This window comes from Wyeomyia smithii, chromosome 3 (genome assembly GCF_029784165.1).
Source record: "Wyeomyia smithii strain HCP4-BCI-WySm-NY-G18 chromosome 3, ASM2978416v1, whole genome shotgun sequence".
NCBI lineage: Eukaryota > Metazoa > Arthropoda > Insecta > Diptera > Culicidae > Wyeomyia > Wyeomyia smithii.
In genome coordinates, this window is record NC_073696.1 from 117,926,950 (window position 1) to 117,947,865 (window position 20,916).

Below are 20,916 nucleotides of genomic sequence, written 5' to 3' on the forward strand. Positions count from 1 at the left end.
ATGGAAACGAATACGTGGCCAAAAAGCTTGATGAAGTTCAAATCTATTGGAGACGATCTCATCTTCACTGGCGGCATATTGATGAAGAATGGTTGCGCCGTTATTCCTTTAGAGCTTCGCGAAAAAACACTGGAGATAGCTCACCTAGGACATCCGCTCGAAGCTAAGTTGAAAAGCATCCTTCGTCGACGTGTATGGTGGCCTGGAATGGCTACGGATGCAGAAAAGTGGGTTAAATCCTGTGCCATTTGTTCAGTAAACGGAAGACCAGAGAAACCTCCTCCCATGCAAAGATTATTCGCTCCGAAAGGAGTATGGGAAACTGTGGCCATTGATTTTAACGGTCCATATATTAAACTAGGAGGAATATCAATCTTGGTTGCAATAGATCTTCGATCCAGATACGCATTAGCACAGCCAGTAAAATCCACGAAATTTGAACACACGAAAGCCGTATTGGATGCTATTTTTGAGAAAGAGGGTTTTCCAAAGGCAATAAAATCCGATAATGGACCACCTTTAAATGGGGAGGATTATGCCAAGTATTGCGCCGACCGTGGAATTCAAACCATATTCTCGACTCCTTTCTATCCTCAGCAAAACGGTTTGGTAGAGGGTTTCATGAAAATAGTAAATAAGGCTATGTCAGCCGCAATATCATCGGGAGTAAGCTATCAAAAAGAACTGTATGCTGCAGTCCAATCTTATAACGCTGCAGATCACAGTATTACAAAACTACCCCCAGAAGAAGTGATGACCGGCCGTAAGATCAGACGTGGACTTCCACTTTTGAACTACGGTAAATCCGGATATGATGAACAGTTGCTGGACGAAAGAGATCGGGAAGCCAAATTACTTTCAAAAAAGCGAGAGGACTATCGCCGTGGAGCTAAGACGAATAAGGTTAAACCAGGCGATACGGTTATCGTGGAACGTACAGCTCGAGGCAAAGGAGATAGTAGATTCGACATAAAGCGTTTCACTGTGATGCAGGAACGAAACGGCAGCTTGATCCTTTGTGACGCAGATGGTCGACAACTGAAGCGCCACGTATCACAAACAAAAAAAGTTCAACAATGGCGAGAATCGTGGTCACCTAAAACCTTCAAAGGCCGTCGAAATTCGATGGATCCTGTTGATGAAGGGCCCCGTGAGCGGTCTAGACGGAAGAAGCGACCCCCTTCTTATCTATCTGACTATATGAGGGTAGTTGAAAGCAGCACAGAATTCTGATAGATGAAGGATGCCTGGCGGTTTTTTTTTTGCTCGGTAATAAACCTGTATACCTACTAAAACTATCATTTTCAAATTCCAGTCTTTTCACATCTTCCTTATGGCTCAGATACAAACGTGTCTTTCTGCTTGATTTAATGAATCCCTTGTTTGAAACAACGCCATTTTTTTATTACTTTGCTTGGTGAAGCTTCGTCCTCTTGCTTGAATATTTATACTAGGTACGTCCTTCAAATTTTGCCCCTTTTTTTGATCTCTTCAGCTCGGTGGAAATATGTCTTCTTGCATTCGGTGTTCGAAAAAAATGAAGTTCTAGTGCATGAGCTTACCGAGGCCTACTATGGATTTTCTTAAGTGAAAAAAGACACATTGTCAAAAAGTGCTGCCAAATCATTACAACTACAATGGTTACTAAGTTTTTAAAAAAAATAATTTATGTTATTTTATTTTCTCCGGAAGGGAAGGGGGATGTCTGGGTGAGACGAGACTATTGTACGGCTCCCTTCATTATAAACTGAGTATACCCTCTTGGGCACGATCGACCATGAGCATTCAGACACGGCTAGTCATTGCGAGTCAAATAGCTAACCCGGTAAGACGTGTGTTGGTATCGCGAATAGTGGAGTGCGCAATGGGTGATTTCCTGGGACGGTAACAGGTCACACAACTATATATATATTTTTTTGTGCAGCGTATAATTTTTTTTATGATGCATTTTTAATTCCCTACAACTCATTCTCAGACAGTTTTTCTATACAACCAACGGTTTCTGGACTACAATGCTTCGAATAAAACCTATGCAAAAAGACATACGCCCTTTAAGAATGTAACTGTAAGTATGTAAGTTTGCTAAGCCAAATGGCCGATTAAATTTTCGCGTATTTCCAAAGTATTTGACAAAGTGCACACCTTTTGCCCTATAACTTCCGTCAGACCCATATACCCATCGGGAGATTTTGTCAGAAAGTAGATTGGCATGCATGCTAACTATCCAGCATGGTTTGGTGATGGTTATTTTTCATGCTTCTAGGAATGTACTCTAATTTTCAACTTTTCGGATCTGGTTTTCTCATAGTTGAGGTTCTCTTTTATTTCACCTTTTGGGTATTTGCTATTCGTATTTTTGTATTCTCAAAGGTATTATGTTTCTTTCGTAACAATAAATTCACACGCAATTTATTAAAAATATCATTTATTCAATTAATTTCTAACAATATTAAGTTTAAGTTAGTTCCGCTATCCGCCGCTACACCACCCGTGCGCTGCGGTCGGATAAATGTGTCGCTGAGCAAAACTGTCGGTGAAATCACGCCGGTATTGTGTTCATCAAACTAGTCTTATCAGGGAATCAACAAAAACTGTCTGGTGTCTTTATTTTTTACCAGATGGCGCGTATGGAACCAATGGTGGCTCGTGTATCGACTTTTTGGGCTTGAACCGGTTTTGTGCTTGCAACGATTTTTCGTACGTGGCACGACACCGGCCTAGGGATGGACATTACTTTCGTCGACACTATCAATACTAGGGAACCAATACATTAGAGAAATGACAAGACACTCACCGTTAAGGCAACTGTCAACATCAAAATGGATAACGGCAATGCAAAATGATACAACTCGCCCGTTTTGATGTTGACAGTTGCCTTAACGGTGAGTGTCTTGTCATTTCTCTAATGTATAGGTTCGCTAACGGTGAGTGTCTCGGCGTCTCTCTGGTTTATAGGCTGACTAATCGGTACAGTCAGATTTTTTTTACGTAGGGATACAACATACATCGCAAAAACCGCCTAAATTCAAAACTCTGCGAAAAACGGGTTTAATAAAAAACCCGCGAAAAGTGAACCACCAAGAAAGGCTTTAGGAAAAACTCGAGACGCTCTACGACCAAATACTTAGAAGTGTCCTCGTTGACGGTCATCTCCCGGACGAACCCTTTAGAGAGCGAACGGTTTTTTGACCAATTCCTTCAGTCAATTAACACTTAGACGTTTGTGTTTCCCAACCCACGTAATTTGTTAACATTAACATTGATTAACCATAAATTTGCTTAAACGAAATTAAGCTTGTATTCTATACTTTTGGTTATTTAGCGTGTATACAATTTGAACTGTCAAATATATCTTTCTTAAGCCTGTAGTACACTCTTTGACCGAGCGTCAAATATTTGTCACTTTTTGACAGATAAAAATTTGGTCAAAGATAATTATTTGTCACTCTCCAATTTTAACATGGGGCAAACACGGGCAAACAACAACCATGATGTCAAATAAATTTGACCATTATGTCAGAAGGTCAAATATTTGACCATTAGACAAAGAGTGTACTACAGGCTCTTTCTCTCTTAATACGATTATCGATGTAACCAGACGCGTTTTGCTTCTGCTGCGTATACATTACTTTATAATTCGATAACCCGCGAAACCATTTTTTAATTCACGCGGTATTTGAACGCGTTAATTTGAAAATAGGCGAACCTCGTAAAATAATTCGCGTAAAAAACCTGACAATATTTAGTCTAGCTATTTAGTCTATTTTAGGCAAAACAGTATAGATTTCAGTATCAAATTGATACTAAAATCTATACTGTACTCATCGTACTACTCTATGGTACGATTGATACTATCAATCAGGGATGCCAGGTCATTTTTTCAAATGTCTTCACGTTCTTCCAACCTGAGATGGCTCGTTAAAACCGACCGAAGGCTGAACAAACTACCGCCGACAACTCGAAAACGGTCACCACCTACGCAAAATACGGGTCGTTATCACATATTTTCAAATGTCTCCGCATATCACCGCACTGAAAATGTCTTCGATTTAAAGTAAGGTGCCAGTACACTAAGAACAATTATAAAATGAGTATTAGTTACAATGCCGCTTTACATAATCAGTGTCGGCGTTATCTATTTGCCTCCTGATTGCAGAGCTGATGTTACTGCTATTGAAAATCATGTCCAATCCATCGGATCTGTTCTGTCTCGTTTGAACCGGGACGATCCCGCATTGCTATTTGGTGACTACAACCAGTCTGAATTGATTTGGAGTTGTAGAAATAATAATATGCCAGATATTAACTATATCCAGTCGCAGATCTCAGCTGGGAGTTCAGCCTTATTAGATGGATTCAGCCTAGGGCGGTTTACCGGTAAAACAAAAACCGGTAAAACCGATATTTTTTTCAATACCGAAATACCGGTATTGGAGGAGCGAAAAAACCGGTATTTTCGGTATTTTTCTTTAAATAAAATAAACTTGTCACAATATTCATAAATCATTGTAAGGCTAATAAATGCTACCCACTTAGGTAGGCGTTAAAAATCACATGACGATGTATATAATAAATACATTAAGACAGAAGCAACATTGAATATTGATTTACCCTTACCTATTTATCAATTTTTGTTATTTTTTTGCTTGTTCTGCATGGATTCAGACGATGTGTTTATGTGTATCGATAATATGTCAAAAGCTTCATATCAATAAAGCAAAACATTTATTTTTTAAGTAGAACAGCCAATCTCTTCACACACTCATAGTCACAGAGGCAACTCGTGGGTTTTTAACCTACCAATTTAACTACAAATTATGAAAATCAAACTAGTCAGTAATCACAATCATGTCAGCGAAAAAACGCAAGTCATTATTCATTTTGTGCTATTTGAAAGTAAAACTAAAGAAATAATAAATAAATATAAATTTGGATTAGGAATTTATTTTTTGTTGATACAAAGTGTTTACAGGATGAAATAATCAGCCAATATTTCATCCTAAAAATTACTGTTTCTTTGAAGCTTCGTCACCCATACCGCAGCGGGCTTTTATTAGTAACTTGCTAAATGTTCCCGGGTTTGCTCGTGTTAAAATTTCTGCTTTTTCTATAATTTTCTATATTTTTATATATTTTTGACCAACCTTTTATTTCAAATATTTATTTCTATTTCAGTTACAAACTTGTTCATATGCCACATTTTTCGTTTCTCCATCAGGAGCTAAAATTAATAAAATAATTATAATAATAAATAATTTGGACGAGCTGTTTAAAAAGCATCGAACAATCAGTTAATCAAATGAATAAGTATCAACCTTCGATTCCGTCGGATTCGTAAAAAGTAAATTCTAGTCAGATCGTCATTTTTTGATTTCTTTTTTATTCTTCATTCATATACTCTTCTCAACAGTTTCAAATATTGTTTCTCTTATAATTTTAAAACTATTCACTAATTTGAAACTAAGTTTTGCGATGTAAAAGAAAATTTAAATAAAATCTGCATGTTTTTATTATGTTAACATGAGTTTCGAAATTATGTTCTTCGTAATCATATCACTAGATTCATTCATTAAAGTTTTTCAAACACTGTTATATTTATCCAGTGTTGTATGTGGAACATATACCACAAGAGATCAAAACAATGGTCGCAGAGGTCCAAATCTTACAAAAAAAACTGAACCGTAATAAAGCATAGGTACTCATAAATGCAAAAACAAGATTATGCAGCGACACGTCCATACATAGATGCAACCTGAGACGTTAAGCAAAAAATAAATAAATTTCAAATCCAAATTTGAGTAGGTAACGTCTTCGGCAGTGGTTTACTTCGGCAGGTTTTTGCATAAGACTGCGGCAGAAAACCGGCCGAAAAAAACCACTACCGGAGACGTTCGACGCCCTATATCATTAATTATTTTTCAGTTTTATTTTTCAATAGTACAGAGAGAATGACTTGCGTTTTTTTGAGGACAATCATCATTACTTTCCCAAACTTTGATTTTACGAATTTTGTAGTTGGAAAAGTAGGTTCATAGTCCACGAGTCACCCCACGAGGTTTGTATTATTCTGCAAAAACATGAAAATACCGGTTTTCCAAAAAGTCGGTAATACCGACCACTCTAATTCAGCCTAAACAATCTGTCTCAAATAAACTACGTGACTAATAGTAATGATCGTCTCCTTGATTTAGCTCTGACTAACAATGAAACCTTGTGTGCACTTCCTAAGGCAGTGAGCCGCAAGTACCTCTAGACTTCAACCACCCTGCGCTGACAATCACGGTCCAGCAATCAGTGCCCGTTGAATTTGAGAATTGTCCAACCGAACAAAATTTAGATTTTCGCAGAACTGACTTCGACCATTTGAGCTATTTAAATTCTCAAATCGACTGGCAATTTTTGGAGAGTGGGCCCTCCCTCAATGTTGCAATTGGGTATTTTAATGACACCTTCAAGACTACACTTGTTCAGTGTGCAGAGAATGCAGAGTTGTCTCAGACGAAACCCCCAACGTTTTTAGTCGTTTGTTAACAGCAAAAGGAAAGAAGAAGGTCTACCAAAGAACACGTTTTTTAAAAAATCGTCAAGGTAACACGACATTCGAGAAGTGCGCTTTATTTGCTGCTCTTCGTTCAATTCACTGCAACGTGCCTACAGATTATGACCGAAGGAGCCCAAATTGATGCGGTTTATACAGATTTAAAAGCTGCATTTGACTGCGTCGACCATGGTATCCTGCTCGATAAGATGGAGAAATTTCGAATGGCCCCCACTGTGGTAAAATGGTCTATTTGGTAAATCGTGCACTCTACGTAAAGTTTGGATCACAACATTTTGCTCATTTTTCAAATGTATCAGGCGTTCCGCAGGGCAGTAATTTAGGACCACTGCTCTTTGCCTTGTACATAAATGATGCATCTTCAGTGTTGCCAGAAAATTGCTGAATGTTTTTTGCAGACGATGTCAAGTTATTCAAGACAATAAGAAATACTGCAGACTGTCTCGAACTCCAGCGACTAGTCGACGTTTTTCTAAAGTGGTGCTCCATTAACCTGCTGACAGTTAGTATCCTGAAATGCTGTGTGATTTCGTTACATAGGAAAAATGTTCCGGAAATGTTCAGCTATGCTTGGTCAAACTCTGACAAGGGTTAACCAGGTCCGGGATTTGGGTTTTACGTTGGATTCAGCCCTGTCCTTTAGACCACACTATAATGAGATCATAGCAAAGGCGAACAGACAACTTGGTTTTATTTTCTAGGTAACCTCGGATTTTCATGATTTACTGTGCCTCCGATCTTTATGCTACTCTCTGGTGCGATCTGTCCTTGAAACAAGCTCCGTAGGGTGGTGTCCATTCAACGCAAATTGGATTGCAAGAATTGAATCCGTGCAAAGGAAATTGGTACGGTACGCTTCACGTTTTCTTTCGTGGTAAGACCCGCAGCAGCTACCGGCGTACTAGGATCGCTGCCAGCTTTTGGGCATGGAAACACTGCAGCAAAGACGTTCCGATACACAGGCTGTGTTTGTCTTCAAAATTTTAACTGGTGAAACCGACGCCCCGAAAATTCTGCAGCAGTTAAATCTATATGCTCCGGAAAGGTCTTTAAGGAAACTGTTTTTTCGCTACCGCATCGCATTGCATCACATGGGCAACACGGCCCCATTCGTTCCATGTCAGCTAGCTTCAACGTCGTAGCAGATTCATTCGATTTTAACATCTCGGTAACAACATTGAAACACATTCTTCATAGAGGACAGGTATAATGGTTTTTAAAGTGCGTCTTATCGTTTGTAAATATTAATGAGCACTTAGTTAGTAATCTATATTATCATCAAGACCACCAATGTGTTAGATGATCTAACAACAATAAACAATAACAATAACATCAATAACAGCAGTATTTCCACTATCACTGAAACAAGTCGACATATATACTATATTAAATTTGTCCAATGAATTTAACGTACCAAGAGATCTCTTAATTTCATATGATTCCATTGGCAATCCATTTGTAAATAAAATGTGATACATTAATTTTAACGAATCGCACAACGAAATAATAATTATCGGATTTTCACATCCAATTTGTTTGAAATTCATTTACGTCTAACATGTGTCGTAAAAATTTAAATTTACAGGCAATATTGCGGAATACATTTCATAAAGTAGGTATATAAAACCGTCATGTATCGAAACCAACATATAAATCTTATTGATAAATCCATTAAAAAACACACGTCGCCGTGACTTAGTCAGTTTAACTTGTGAAGTTTTGTTTTGACGTTTGGATTTGGTATCGAATAATCCAGATTGTTATTCAAAATGGCTACACCACGAAAAGACGGCGTCGATTGGAAGGATATTTCCTTATCTCCAATGGGTAAGTTATTTTTCTTAACTTCATTTGAGTTTAAACTTACATAGATATTCACAACTATAGATCACACCGACGAAATTGGCACTTATATAATCGTAGGACAAACAACGACCAGACCACTGGAACTCGGATCAAGTGGCCAACGTTGAACCAGTAATTTCTTTTTCATTAATCATTTGTCAGTAAGTCGGTAGTGGACTGCCACTGACCGACGTAATTCATTTTTGCTTCAATTTATAGGATTGCCGTTTAACGGTCAACAATCAAGTACCGATTTCTTAAAATAAATATCATTTTCATAATAAATTCTTATATCCTTCATGAAAAAAACACTTCGATTTGTTTTCATGTACATATCATATGAAAGATACAGTCCCTTTAGTGAAGTTATTTCTATAGGATAATAACACGAAATGCATGAGATTTTCCTATAAAATTGTTATTATATGCCAAGATATAAATTATGGTATTTACAATGAGTCTAATGGATTATTTGTTCTTTAGTTTTTAAAGGATTTTCTTATCTATTTCAAAAGCTTGGTAGTAATGTGAATCTATCAGACGATCCTATGAAGAATGCATGACACATTTTCGATCACATCGTTTTGATTGGAAGTTCTAATAGTGCAAACTTATAACACTCCCATATAATATGAATAGGTGAGATTATTTCAGTGTACGCATACGATTGCTTCACCAGAAAGAAGCACAAGTCCAAAATGTAAACGGACCCCAACCAACTGTCAGAAAAGTCATGTTAAAAATATTCGGTGAGATGGTCTATAAACAAATGCGCCAATAGTTACCTCTGGGGTTGAGAGACCGCCCATTTCGTTCCGCAAAAGTTGGACTGTGCGTAACCACATCAATATTGCGTCTTTTCAGAGCAACGTTGCCAGTATGTCAGATTAATCTGGATTTTGCCAAATTTCTGTTTGCGAACCAGACAAACAGATAAACCTCAGAATCTGCCAGATATTTGCCAGATTTCATTCGCGTCGTCTTGCAAAAAAGTCATTACTGCGAGGCGGGTCGTGGCTGGCCTACACCTACCTACACCCGGCGAGAACAAAAAAAAAGTCATCACATTAAATACCAGGAATTTTATCCAAAAATGAGTGCCAGATTTTTGCCAGACTTTTTATTTTCGTTTTGTCAGATTTTTTTTTAAACTTAGTAGCAACGCTGTTTCAGAGCATCTTTTGTACTGTTTCGGAACCAGTACAACGAATGTGTGTTGTTCATAACGCATTTGGTGCTCTAGCGAATGTTTAATGTATTGGACGACTCAAAATCAAAACACATGATGATTTGTACTGGTATTGGTAATATTTTTCAAAATGCAGATATCGTTAAAGCAGTGCAAGCAGTAATCAATACTGATGATCTTGGTACTGACTAGGTTAATGCAAACATGAACTGATCGATGAAAGCGGTCATTCAAATTCGATGAATTCGGTCATTCAAAAACATCATCAAATCAATAGCAATTAAAAAGACATTGGATTTGTTCAAAATATTTAGCATTTAACGAAGACTCTGATTTTATTCATATGCATTCAGTTTTACGTTACTGGCCCCAGCGTCAGTTAATTCTGTTGCAATAAGGCTCGCTATTGGCTGTTTCGGTTGCTGACGGTGATTAGGGATGCACGAGCCTTTGTTGTGCGTTCTGAGAGGACACATCGGTTGATGCAAGCTTGAACTTTTGCGTGAGTTGCGCCCGCGGGATGGATCTGAAATAATGAAGTTGCACAAAGAACAACGCGTAGATGCTATTTGGGTTTTTTCACCATCTTTAAAATATACAACAATTCAGTAGCTTCTGCTTTTGAAAAAAAGAAAGAAAGAAAAAAGGAAGTATTACATCCGTTGTTGTCAGAGACTGAATTTATCTGCGCATCTCTAACGACTGTTATGGAAGAAAATGTGCTTTGTCACCATGGTAAGTCTCTTTTGTAAATTTTTACTCTTACGCTAGGATCGGCAATTATAATTGCAATTATAATTGCTTGGAACGTATTTGTTCAACGATGATATTATATACAACAATATCGCACGCTAGCCTGGTGGGCTAATAGCAGTCTCTAAGAACCAGATTAGTTGAGAAAATTTGTTATCGATATTGTTTTAGGCACATTTTGCATGTTGTAGAATAAGTACAATGATACACCGTACCCCAGTGCTGAGTCGAGAGAATTTCCAGCTCGTAAAGATCCTCGACTGGTTGGGAATCGAGCCCGACATCACAACCGTATGGTGCTAGCCAACCGACATCGCTATGCTGTACCTGCGAGGCCGTAAAAACTCAATACAAGAGTATTTATTGTATATGACGTGTTTCTATTAAATTGGATTTGTCTTTTTTCGTCGGTTTGAAGTGGAGGTGAAGTTCGACCAGTACTAACTTAACCCTCTCTCTACCATGGTTACTCTAGAGCATCACAGATTTAGATGCGAAGTCTTTCGAAATATATTCCAATGCTTCTCAAAATGCATGAATATGTTCTTGAACAATATACTGATTGGTCAAGAACATATTTAGGCATTTTGAGTAAGATTGGTAAATATTTATGAGGACTTTTTGCATCCAAACCTATGGTTCTCTAGAGTAACCATGGTTAAGAGAGGGTTAAAACTGTTGAAACTAACACCGTGTAAAATTCTGCATGAATTTTGAGTCTATAAGAAATAAAGATATATGTACTTCATCCACTACTGTAGGCCACGGGAAGATAAATTTGTTTTTTTTTTAAACTTGAAAAATTTGCACAGTAGAGTTTTAGTTTTGACTCTATTTCAGTTATGTGAAAGCCTAGCGAAGTGACGGCTTCACGAAGAAGCAAACAAAAGGTTAGAGCGTAGAGCTTGTTGTTTTTTATATGCTAAGTGTCATAACACCGTCTGTAGTTTCGAGTACGTCAAAGTTTGTATATAAAAAATGTATATGAATATTCTTACAGAAAAATCAGTTTTATTTCAACCTTAAATAATTTAAAAAGAAATCTAAAAGATCAACGTGCGATAATTTTTTTTTTTCTCACTGCGGGTACAGCATTTTGTTGAATTTAAAATTAGGACCACTTAGGACCGAGCCGGACCGCGCCGCGCATTCAGAATCGGAAAGTTGTTCAGTAAGATAGACAGTAGTTACTCGTGTGTCGATTTGTTTCGTAAATATATTTTTCTGTTCATTGATACATTCGATTGTTTCCTATTGGATCTGAAAAATAATCAAACGAGATAACACAATTCGAACAGTTTCTCAAGGCCTTGAGAATTATTGTTTTGTTAATGTATGTATGTGCATCTTCTTGTATACTTTTTCAATCATTATCCAATCAATTTTTTTAAATAAGAAATTAGATAGAGTAAACTATAGGAAAGGTACGATTGTTATCTGAAAAAAATCTCCCCATCAGTTTGCGGTCATAAGCAATTGATTCAGCAACTGTTTCATATTCGGTCTTACTTCGCAAGCCGCCGCGTAGTCCTTCATACAACGTTTGATTCTATGCGTCCAAATCAGCTACGAATAGCACTTCTCGATTCTTCAAACCGGCCTCGACCAACGTAGGTAGCGAGTCCTCTTCTTTGGCATTACACTGCAATACCCGTTTCGGGAAGTTGGTAGTGATCTCGAACGAGTCGGGTGTATCCGGATGGCAGAAGATAAAGTTGTGAATGTCCTGTAAAGTGAATTGGAAATTTTACAATATTTTTAGAATGCTCAGTTTGGCATTTGGAAATAATTATTAGGAAAACATCATTGACTAAGAAAAAAAGTTTGAGAGCTGTCAATTTACCTTTAGTGTATTCAATGACTGGAATCTTCGTTCTAACCGTAAGCCGCTTGGCAGTTTGAAGACTATGCTGATCGTCCCGGGCGCTCCAGGTTCCGGCTCAGAAGGCACTTGTGAAGCCAACTCCATCTTGAGCCTCTCGATGTCTTCCAATCGACGCTGTTCAGCTAACTGTTCTGCTTCGATTGCTTGCTGCACGCGCAATGCCGCCTCACGTTCCTCCTGTTTCCGACGCTGTTTCTCCTGATCGGCCCGCAGCGACATCTGGTATGCTTCATCTTGTTGCTGACGCAGAGTTTGGGTGAGATCTCTTTCCAGTCGATCGTGACGGGCTTGGTTGAGCCAAACTTCATTATCGTTAACGACGGTATCCATACGTCGTATCAGTTCCTCTGCACTGCAGTGACCTTCCATTCGACCCATGATAACCATTTTGTTTGCCCGCAGAGCAATAATCACCAGTACAGGATAGATTTTTGCATTTATGGAGTGCGAAACACGATATCCCTCCGGTGAAGAAATATCACATGCCCAGAATAACATTCGCCTATTGACATATTCGACGACCTGAGCGTTAGACAGTGTTTCACGACAAAAACTAGTCGCTCCGTTGCTGGATTCGGAATGCAGATAGACTAGAAGAAACTTGAGCTCGCGTTTGGCATCATTTAATGCTTGAGCATATGTGCCTTGGTAAAATACCGGATGTTCAGGGTATTTTTCATTGTAATCTTGTATAAATTTCAAAACATCACCTAAGGGGTCAGTTACGACTGAAATGCAATAAAAAGAAAAGCCTCGTAATTGGAATAAAACTAAAGATGAAGCAAAACTTACTCCTTTCTCGATCTTTAAATAAGTTGAGAAATGCGGTTACGATGGAGGACAATGTACTGTAGCAGAAGTTGAACACGTAATTGACCACAAATCCAAGCATTCCGCCGATACCGGACGGTACGGGGACACTAGGGCCGCGCTGTGCGGAAAATACATGCTGCAGGAAGCGATCGTTGACGACCTGAGGTGCTCGGGATTCGGTCGCGTACGCAGACGGACGACCCTCGCGGATGTTTAAATGCTCTTGGAATGCAACCTCCAGGTCCCACTGGTGTCGAATGAGAATATCCCGGCAAACGTTAATATCATCAAGGCCTGTAATGTCCTGGAACTGCAGCACTTTTTCCGTCTGTTCATTCGACATGCCATCGTTATCCATAGTGCTTCTGGTTCGATAAGGTTCTCGTTTATGTCGATGTTTCAGTGCAATACTGTAGCAGAAAAATTAAAGAAGAACATAAGACATTTTTTATCTACCCAAGAAAATTCAGTTTATAATTAAATCATAGCTGTAAAAACAGTTTCCGAGTTGAAAATTGACGACGTAGAAGTATAAGTATGAAATACGCAAAAGGTGTGAGGGAGTTACATTGCTGAAAGACCAATCGGTACAAGATTTTGAAAAAATCAGAAATGTTTACTTTTAGAAAGTTTAGTAGAATGTAATCAACGAAGTGAATCAACTTCGACTAGCTTTGCGAGAACGATTTGTCGAAAGCAACACGTCGTTCGAACGAAATAAAAATTATTTAAAAAATATACTTTAGTTTTATACTAGCAACTGTGCTCATAATTTTAAAAGGTTTTCAACAATATTGTTTTCGAAAAAAAAGTATAAGTGAGTTTTTGATGTATAATTTGATGACTTGAATTTCCGAAATCTCATGAACTCGCCTCTGGTCGTTTTCAAAAACAAAATCCTTCGCGATTTTCTAGATTACACCAAATGTTTGTTCAGAGTTTTATTCAAAATTCCTGATACATGTGAAAGCTTTTTGAGCAGATTTTCGAGCTCCTGTGACATAATTAATTACAAACTATTTCAGATCAATCAAGCTCTAAAAAGTGCAGCACTAAGATCTATAATCTAGCAAAATATAATTGCAAAAAATGCCTCATTTTATGGAATATTTGCATTTTTGCAAATATTGAAAGACCAAAACTGGTTAAAAATTATTTGTCTTAATTGTAATATTGAGCTTTGTTTTTTTTCTGGCAAAAACACATTTGCGTAGAACTAAACCAACATTTGCGGCCACATTTGGATTTTGGAGTAGCCCGTCACATTGGGAATTACTCAATACGTACAAACAATACCCACCTACATTCAAATAAGGGACAAATTTAGTAACATTTAATGTAGAATATGTTTTTCAATTTGATTTCCTTTTCTGTGCTTAGTTTTACATTCAATGTTCATAATCAAGGAGTAATATTCGTTAATGTCCTTTGTCATTTTCCTCCAGATTCTTCAGTATACGGTAAGTTTTCATGTGATAGAGATATACCGATAAGCCTTAGTATATCGAAGTGAGTACGAAAATTTGAAGGAAATGAATTGAAACATACTCGCTATATTTGAATGGATAACACGCACCCCCGACTTTGCTAGATACAGTAAAATCCTCTACATGCAGGTTTTCCAGATGCTAGATACCCTACCAATTGGTTTTAATAATTTAAAATAAAAAGTAACTGAAAAATCTATCCGCCGCCCTGAAGTTCAGATAATGATGTTCGACAGATTCACCTCCCACAGCTTATACATCAAGTTATGTCCTTCGAACAGTTCCATGTCTTGTAACTATGTGGCTAACATAACTAAATTGTGACTTCCCAAATTGTTCACAAGTTGATATCGTGATATACAGGCGTAACCAAAGATTGATAACATTTATTCAGAACTATGTTAATGGACTATTTAGTTTCCCTAAACCATCCAAGAGTTCGGATCATGATGTTTTACAAGCTCAACTACATAAGTTGTAGCATTCATGGAACTACTGCAGAAATCGAATGAAAAAAATATCGAAGCTTTTGCCTACTTTTAAGTTTTTTTAAATATAAAATTTCTGTAATGAAAATCTAAAATCTCCTCTGACTGCAATTTCGACCAGTCTTCAGTACCTATTTTTGTTGATTCAAACCAACGTTGCTGAATGCCACCTGCGACATTCACATCGAATGATTGAAATCGTTTCGAAGGTGTTACATTTCGGGAAGTGCCTTAGCTTATGTCAGTACATTCACCTTTGACTTACCGTGCTTGGCAAAGGGGAGGAAAACTTACTAGGTAAACGTTCAGTTCGGTCGACAGTTACAACTACGCGATGGCCAGCGGTGATCGATAATGCCCATCCAGCAAAGGAAAGTGTGATAGTTCCAGCACCAGTGCTCCCTAGCTAATCCAGGTTATTTACTTTACCGGACACGAAGGCTACTGTAAAACTCCTTTCTCTTTGCCCTATTGACTGACTTATCACAATTCCAAATTATGTAATTCACACCAGCAAATACATACAAAATCAAGTTTTTATGTGCAGAAAATAAACTCCTTTAATCAATAGTTATTTGAAACCATAATTTTGTTAACTGTATTCGAAAATATTTCTTTTTTAGAAAATCTCACGCGTAAAAAAGCAAAGTTTGTTCTCTTTGCTGGATGTGGTGTAGAAAATTTATCACTCTTTTTGCTCTTATTGTTTTCTTCTCTTTTTTCAATGACGTTTGACATGAGCCAGCCAATACGTCAGAGATGCCAGATGTTTTTGAAAAATGTCTGCAACTGCTCGAAAAACCGGAAAAATGTGCTCGAAATCTGAAAAAAAATCTATCCGTGACCCGAAAAAATTTCGCTCGCGCAGGCAAAAGTCTGTGAAAACCTGCACACATTTTAAGGAAATCTGCGCAAATATAAGGAGACTCTGACAAAAATCTGCAGAAACCGTGGAAAAACTGCAAATATCTGCAATACAATAAATATCTGCACACGGACTCCAGAAATCTGCGTTTTGCAGACAAATCTGCACATTTGGTATCCCTGCAATACGTAAATATACAAAATAGTGACATCTACCGGATTTGAGCTGCAGCGCTAATTTCCCCACAGAAAATTCGATAGCTGCCAATTTTCCAACCCTTATGCGATATCAGGTAGATTATTGTCTCTTGCATGACTATTTCAGGGTGGCCACTCATTTTACATTTTCGAATTCCCGCATTTTTCCCGACTTTTTCCCGCATGATTGCAAGAAATTCCCGATTGTCAGAAACGGTAACTAGGTTATGTTCTATCGACGGCTGAACGTCAATTTTTGGACCCTAAATCGGAAGTTATAGCTCATATCATTTCTACCGAATTTGCTCGGGACATTCTACACGAACAGTTGATTAGTTACATAAAATGCAACCTTTGCCTTCCCATGGTAGACAGGTTAAATACAATTTTTGCGGTTTTCTCAAATTTGCAAATCTTCCATTAAGCAGTCAATAATCGTGTTAGCTATTTTGTTTATTATATTCATTATGTTTGTCTATCTGTCTCCTAAAAATATGATATAAGCACCCTTTTTTTCAACGCATAACAACCTATGAGGGGAACAACAACAAACCAAACAGCACTTTTCGTACAAACTTTGTTTTTCGTTGTTTAAATCATCGGAAAAGGTCGTAGGAAGTTAAGGGTGAACAAGTAACTACTTAACCTGAAAGTAATAAAAATTTTGATTGAATTGATTATTTAGGAAACAAAACTTGTGACATGGATTTGGGTTTTTTTCTCAAATTAAAGATATTTTTTTACATTAAGGAAAAATACTGCGATTTAACTGTATTTCGTTTATCACGCATTACATAGATTCTAAAAAACTTCAGAAGTGCATTCGCAACTTTTTCAGTATTTTGATTTGCTAGTTCATCAAAGTTGCATCTCGCTAGTTATCTGCCAACATCTTCAACTTGTTTGCATCCAGCGCTCAAAATGGCCAAGCTGATAAAAAAAATAATAGGGGCCAACATTTCAAAATAAGTGATTTCGAAACTTAAAAAATAACCTGAAAATCAGAAAAATGATCTTAAATTATTATCTCTCAAGTTAAAAGGCTGCACAAACTGTCTTGCAGAAACCGTTTAAAAGGGAACAAATTTATTTTTAACTTCTTTTAAACTTTTCAAGAAAAAAAAAGTTTCCCAAAATTTTCCCAAATTCTTATTAGGATTTTTTCTGAAGAATTTTTAGTTTTTGTTTCTCCATGATCATCAATAAAATATTTTTCGAAAATCAACTCTTTGAAATGTTTAATTTAAAATATTTTTAATACTCGACTACTGCCAACAACTTTGCCGAAAACATCGCACCAATCAAACAAATCGTTCTGGTTTCGAAAAAAAACTTTCAGAAATTTTAACTTCTTCCGTTTTCAAATAATCAACTTTGAAACATTTGGCAACTTAGAACTCAAAGCTTTTTGAGATATTTAATAATTTTTTTCAATAGAACTACTATCTAAAGCTTTGCCGGAAACATCACACCAATCAAGCTAATTATTTTGGCTTTTAAAACATTTAAAGTATTTTTGTTTATTGGCCACAGATTTAGCAGCGGAGCACAGAGCGATTGCAGGGCTAGCGCTACGATCCCGCAGACACTAACAGTCTCTTTCGAGCTGAGACACGAACCTACGACGACTGATTAATTAGGCCAGCATCGTACTCTAAGGCCAGTTGCAATACGAAAAGCATGTCAAAAGTCGTAGGAAGAAACAAATAAAATAAATAAAATGTTTTTTGAAAAATCTCGAAAACGATAATATTGTTTTCTACAGGGTGACAAAAAAGTCTGGTCACACAGGAAAATCTCAATATTTCAAAGAATAAGAAGAAAATCTGAATCTGGCTTTCAAAGCTTTATTCAGTAACTCATAAAGATACTTCACAGACGATATCTCGGAATTACACCACCTTTCTCTGATCGAACCAGCTTCAAATGTCTCGGAAAGTCGTTGCAAGCGGCGCGCACGTGCTTCATCGGCATCTCGTCCCAGATTTTCGTGATAACTCGCATGAATTGCTCCAAATTTGTTATGTTGTAGTCGTTCAGCTTCGACATCATGTATCTCCACACGAAATAATCCAGTGGATTCAGATCCGGAGACGACGGAGGCCATTCATTCTTCGAAATGAAATCGGTCAAGTTTTCCTCACACCACGCCTGAACAACCTTTGTGGTGTGGGATGGGGCGCCATCTTGCTGGAAGCAGTAGTAATCGTCTTCAAACAATAGTTCAGCTTGAGGCAGAACATTTTTATTCAAAACCGTGTCCAGGTAGTAACGCTGCGTTTATTTGGACCCCTTTATCGATAAAAATAAGAGGCAGTTTACCTCTCCTGCAAAAGGCTCCCCAAACCATCACTGACGTCTTATTTTGAAACCGGACAACGTTCAGCTTGTCCGCAGGAGCTTGCTGGAGGCTCACACTCCAAACTCGATCATTTTGGCGATTGACTGTATGCTCCAAAACGAGCAGCTTCTCTTCCGAAAAAAAATCTCGTCATCTGCGCGCCAACCGAGCAACTCCCGCGACCGTTGGTATCTCTTGTCCTTTGTAGCTTTGGTAACCCCATGAACTACCTGTTTTTTGTACGGTGTAAGTTTTAAATGCTTGCCAGCTTTTGCGCAGATTGGGCGGGATTCCGACGAATCCGGTCGCGTATAATCTATTTCAGCCTTGGAGTTCTCATAGACCTTGGTCGTCCATATCGTGCCTTGTCCTCGGTGCCTCCGGTCTCTAGGTACCGATTATGGTCCGGTACACGAATTTCCGGTTGATTCCGAGCGGTTTCAGGTGTTTGAATATGTCTCCGGGTTTGTACCCTTTCACATATTCAGCGATAACAGCTGCTCTTAACTCTGCCGTGGCTCACAACTCAATGTAAACAAACTGCACAGAAACGAAACTCTGCCACTTTAGGCAGCAAAGTTAACCCTTTCATTTGACATATAGATGGCACCAGAGAGATGCAACGTGTAGGCTACAGGCGACCCCAAAAAAGTGTAACCGAACTTTTTTGTCACCGTGTAAGGGTATTTACATCAAAAATAGTTTTTTACAATAAAATTTTATAATTTACAGAAAAAATACGAGTTTGAAATATGTACAAAAATTTGTTTTTTAAAAATTTCAAAATGTTTGCTTTATTTTGTGGCAAGTTTTAAATGTTTTTTCAATTAACTGCTCCGTATAGCAAGTTCGTCCCAAATCCAAATTTTCACCAGCATTGAGTTTCTAAGCGGGAAAGGTAGCTAATTTCGCTAGAGTCCGCCAAATATTTCCTCTAAAAGGCTAGCTGAAATTAAAATCTATTTGAAAAACTGGAGAATCAGAACTGTGTGCCACTAATTTTATCCTCAATTCGTTCATTTAAACAACTACCAATAACTGGTAATGTTAGTTAGACTGTACAATGAAACTTATTTTGCATTGCTCTTAGAAATTGCAACAGTTTCTATTGTACATATGAGAATTTATGATTGATTCTCTCACTAAAAACGTTTTCTCGACAAACTGGCAACTTTCATTCCCAGACTGCGGACCGATTTTCGACCCCGGTTTCAATCCGCTTTACCATCTTGAGAAGTCCCACAGAGTCCATTAAATTTTTTTGGATACCACCAGATTTCGGCATTTAATGCTATTCTAAGACATTTGGTGTCAACATTTATTTCATTTGAAAAGCAGGACTGCTTAAAGTAGTCAGCTGGTCAGCGGGTCAAAATAAGTAAGTTTAGTGACTTTTTGGTCAAAAAATTGACTGCTAAAGAAAAATGTGACTTTTAAGGGACTAACTTGCAGTCCTGCACTTCCAACTTCTCCATCATTTGTAATTGCATCATGCACAATACTTTGAAAAAATCTTGGTAACAAAATCCCGATCAAATAAAAAAATTCCCGACTTTTTCCCGCATTTTTCCCGATGTAATTTAATTCCCGACTTTTCCCCGCATTTTCCGTTTTCCCGATTGAGTGGCCACCCTGCTATTTGGACTTCTGTGATAATCATTCATTGCCCAATTTCTTATTTCACTCTATCAAATTGACACCTCAGTAGCGCAGTGGCAGTTTTTTTTGGGTTCATTTTTTGTTTTGTTTTTCATTTGCAACCAGAGCCGGATTTACGATTGTGGGAGCCCGGGGCCCAGTTTACAGTGGGGGCCTCAGAATAAAACAAACCCGTTTTTTTATCGTACGAGTTAAAAACACTTATTTCTCATTGAAAAGTTACCAAAAATTTGCTAGAATTTTTTCTTACGAGTTTTTTTTTGCAGAGAACTTATTGATTGAATAATCAACATTCAGCTCCTTCAGAATATTGTACTCTCAACTTAACAATGCTAAGTTTGACAGCCTTTCACTCTTCATAGTCGTACGCAACCTATTTTCAATCAGTTTCATCTTCGATAAAGACCTTTCTCCAGTTGCGTTCGAGATCATTAGGCTCAAATAAATAAATGTATGCAACTGCTCGAAATCCGGAATTTTTTTCTTGATATCTGAAAAATAAAAACCTACCGCAATTCGAAAAAAATGCGATCCGCAAGCAAATATTTGCACACAATTTGAGAAAGACTGCGCAAATATAAGGCTACGCTGGCAATAATCTACAGACCCTAGGAAAAAACTAGGGGTAAGCGGTGTAAGACCGCCCCCTTAAGCAATTCTGTTTATAGAAAAAAAAGTTGCGGCTGCAATTTCATTTTTTCTTCGCTAAGAGGTTCTTCTATTCAATACCCGCATTTAAAAAATAAGAACTGATATATTTTTGTTTATTTTCCAGTTTTTTTTTCAATTTTTAAAAATTCATTGAAAATGTGCAGATCTTTTTCATGCGGGGTAA

The 20,916-nt window shown here is 37.6% G+C and overlaps 2 protein-coding genes across 3 annotated transcripts; one reads left to right on the forward strand and one right to left on the reverse strand.

Annotated features, from left to right (window-relative positions):
* On the forward strand, positions 1–1,233 carry LOC129728509 (uncharacterized protein K02A2.6-like). Its single transcript, XM_055686955.1, has one exon. It carries the CDS (start codon positions 1–3, stop codon positions 1,231–1,233), a length of 1,233 nt encoding a protein of 410 aa, XP_055542930.1.
* Positions 1,234–11,335: 10,102 nt separating this feature from the next.
* Positions 11,336–15,734, reverse strand: LOC129731372 (FAS-associated factor 2). 2 transcript variants are annotated; one of them, XM_055691300.1, is made up of 5 exons: positions 15,314–15,734; positions 13,024–13,454; positions 12,190–12,959; positions 11,856–12,072; positions 11,336–11,783 (listed from the first exon to the last, which is right to left on the reverse strand). In XM_055691300.1, exons 2-4 carry the CDS (start codon positions 13,400–13,402, stop codon positions 11,896–11,898), a joined length of 1,326 nt encoding a protein of 441 aa, XP_055547275.1. In that variant the 5' UTR covers positions 13,403–13,454; positions 15,314–15,734; the 3' UTR covers positions 11,336–11,783; positions 11,856–11,895. The 2 variants fall into 2 exon arrangements, with proteins under 2 accessions (XP_055547275.1, XP_055547274.1); XM_055691299.1 differs by having other exon boundaries at positions 11,336–12,072; positions 15,314–15,733.
* Between the last annotated feature and the right edge of the window lie 5,182 nt (positions 15,735–20,916).

Excerpts from the sequence above, each read along its gene's own strand:
- LOC129728509 (XM_055686955.1), top strand. The coding sequence starts at position 1 with ATGGAAACGAATACGTGGCCAAAAAGCTTGATGAAGTTCAAATCTATT.
- LOC129731372 (XM_055691300.1), bottom strand. The coding sequence starts at position 13,402 with ATGGATAACGATGGCATGTCGAATGAACAGACGGAAAAAGTGCTGCAG. Across the intron at positions 12,960-13,023 it reads ATTTAAAGATCGAGAAAGGA|TCGTAACTGACCCCTTAGGT; the intron begins GTAAGTTTTGCT and ends ATTGCATTTCAG. Across the intron at positions 12,073-12,189 it reads AGTCATTGAATACACTAAAG|GACATTCACAACTTTATCTT; the intron begins GTAAATTGACAG and ends TTCACTTTACAG.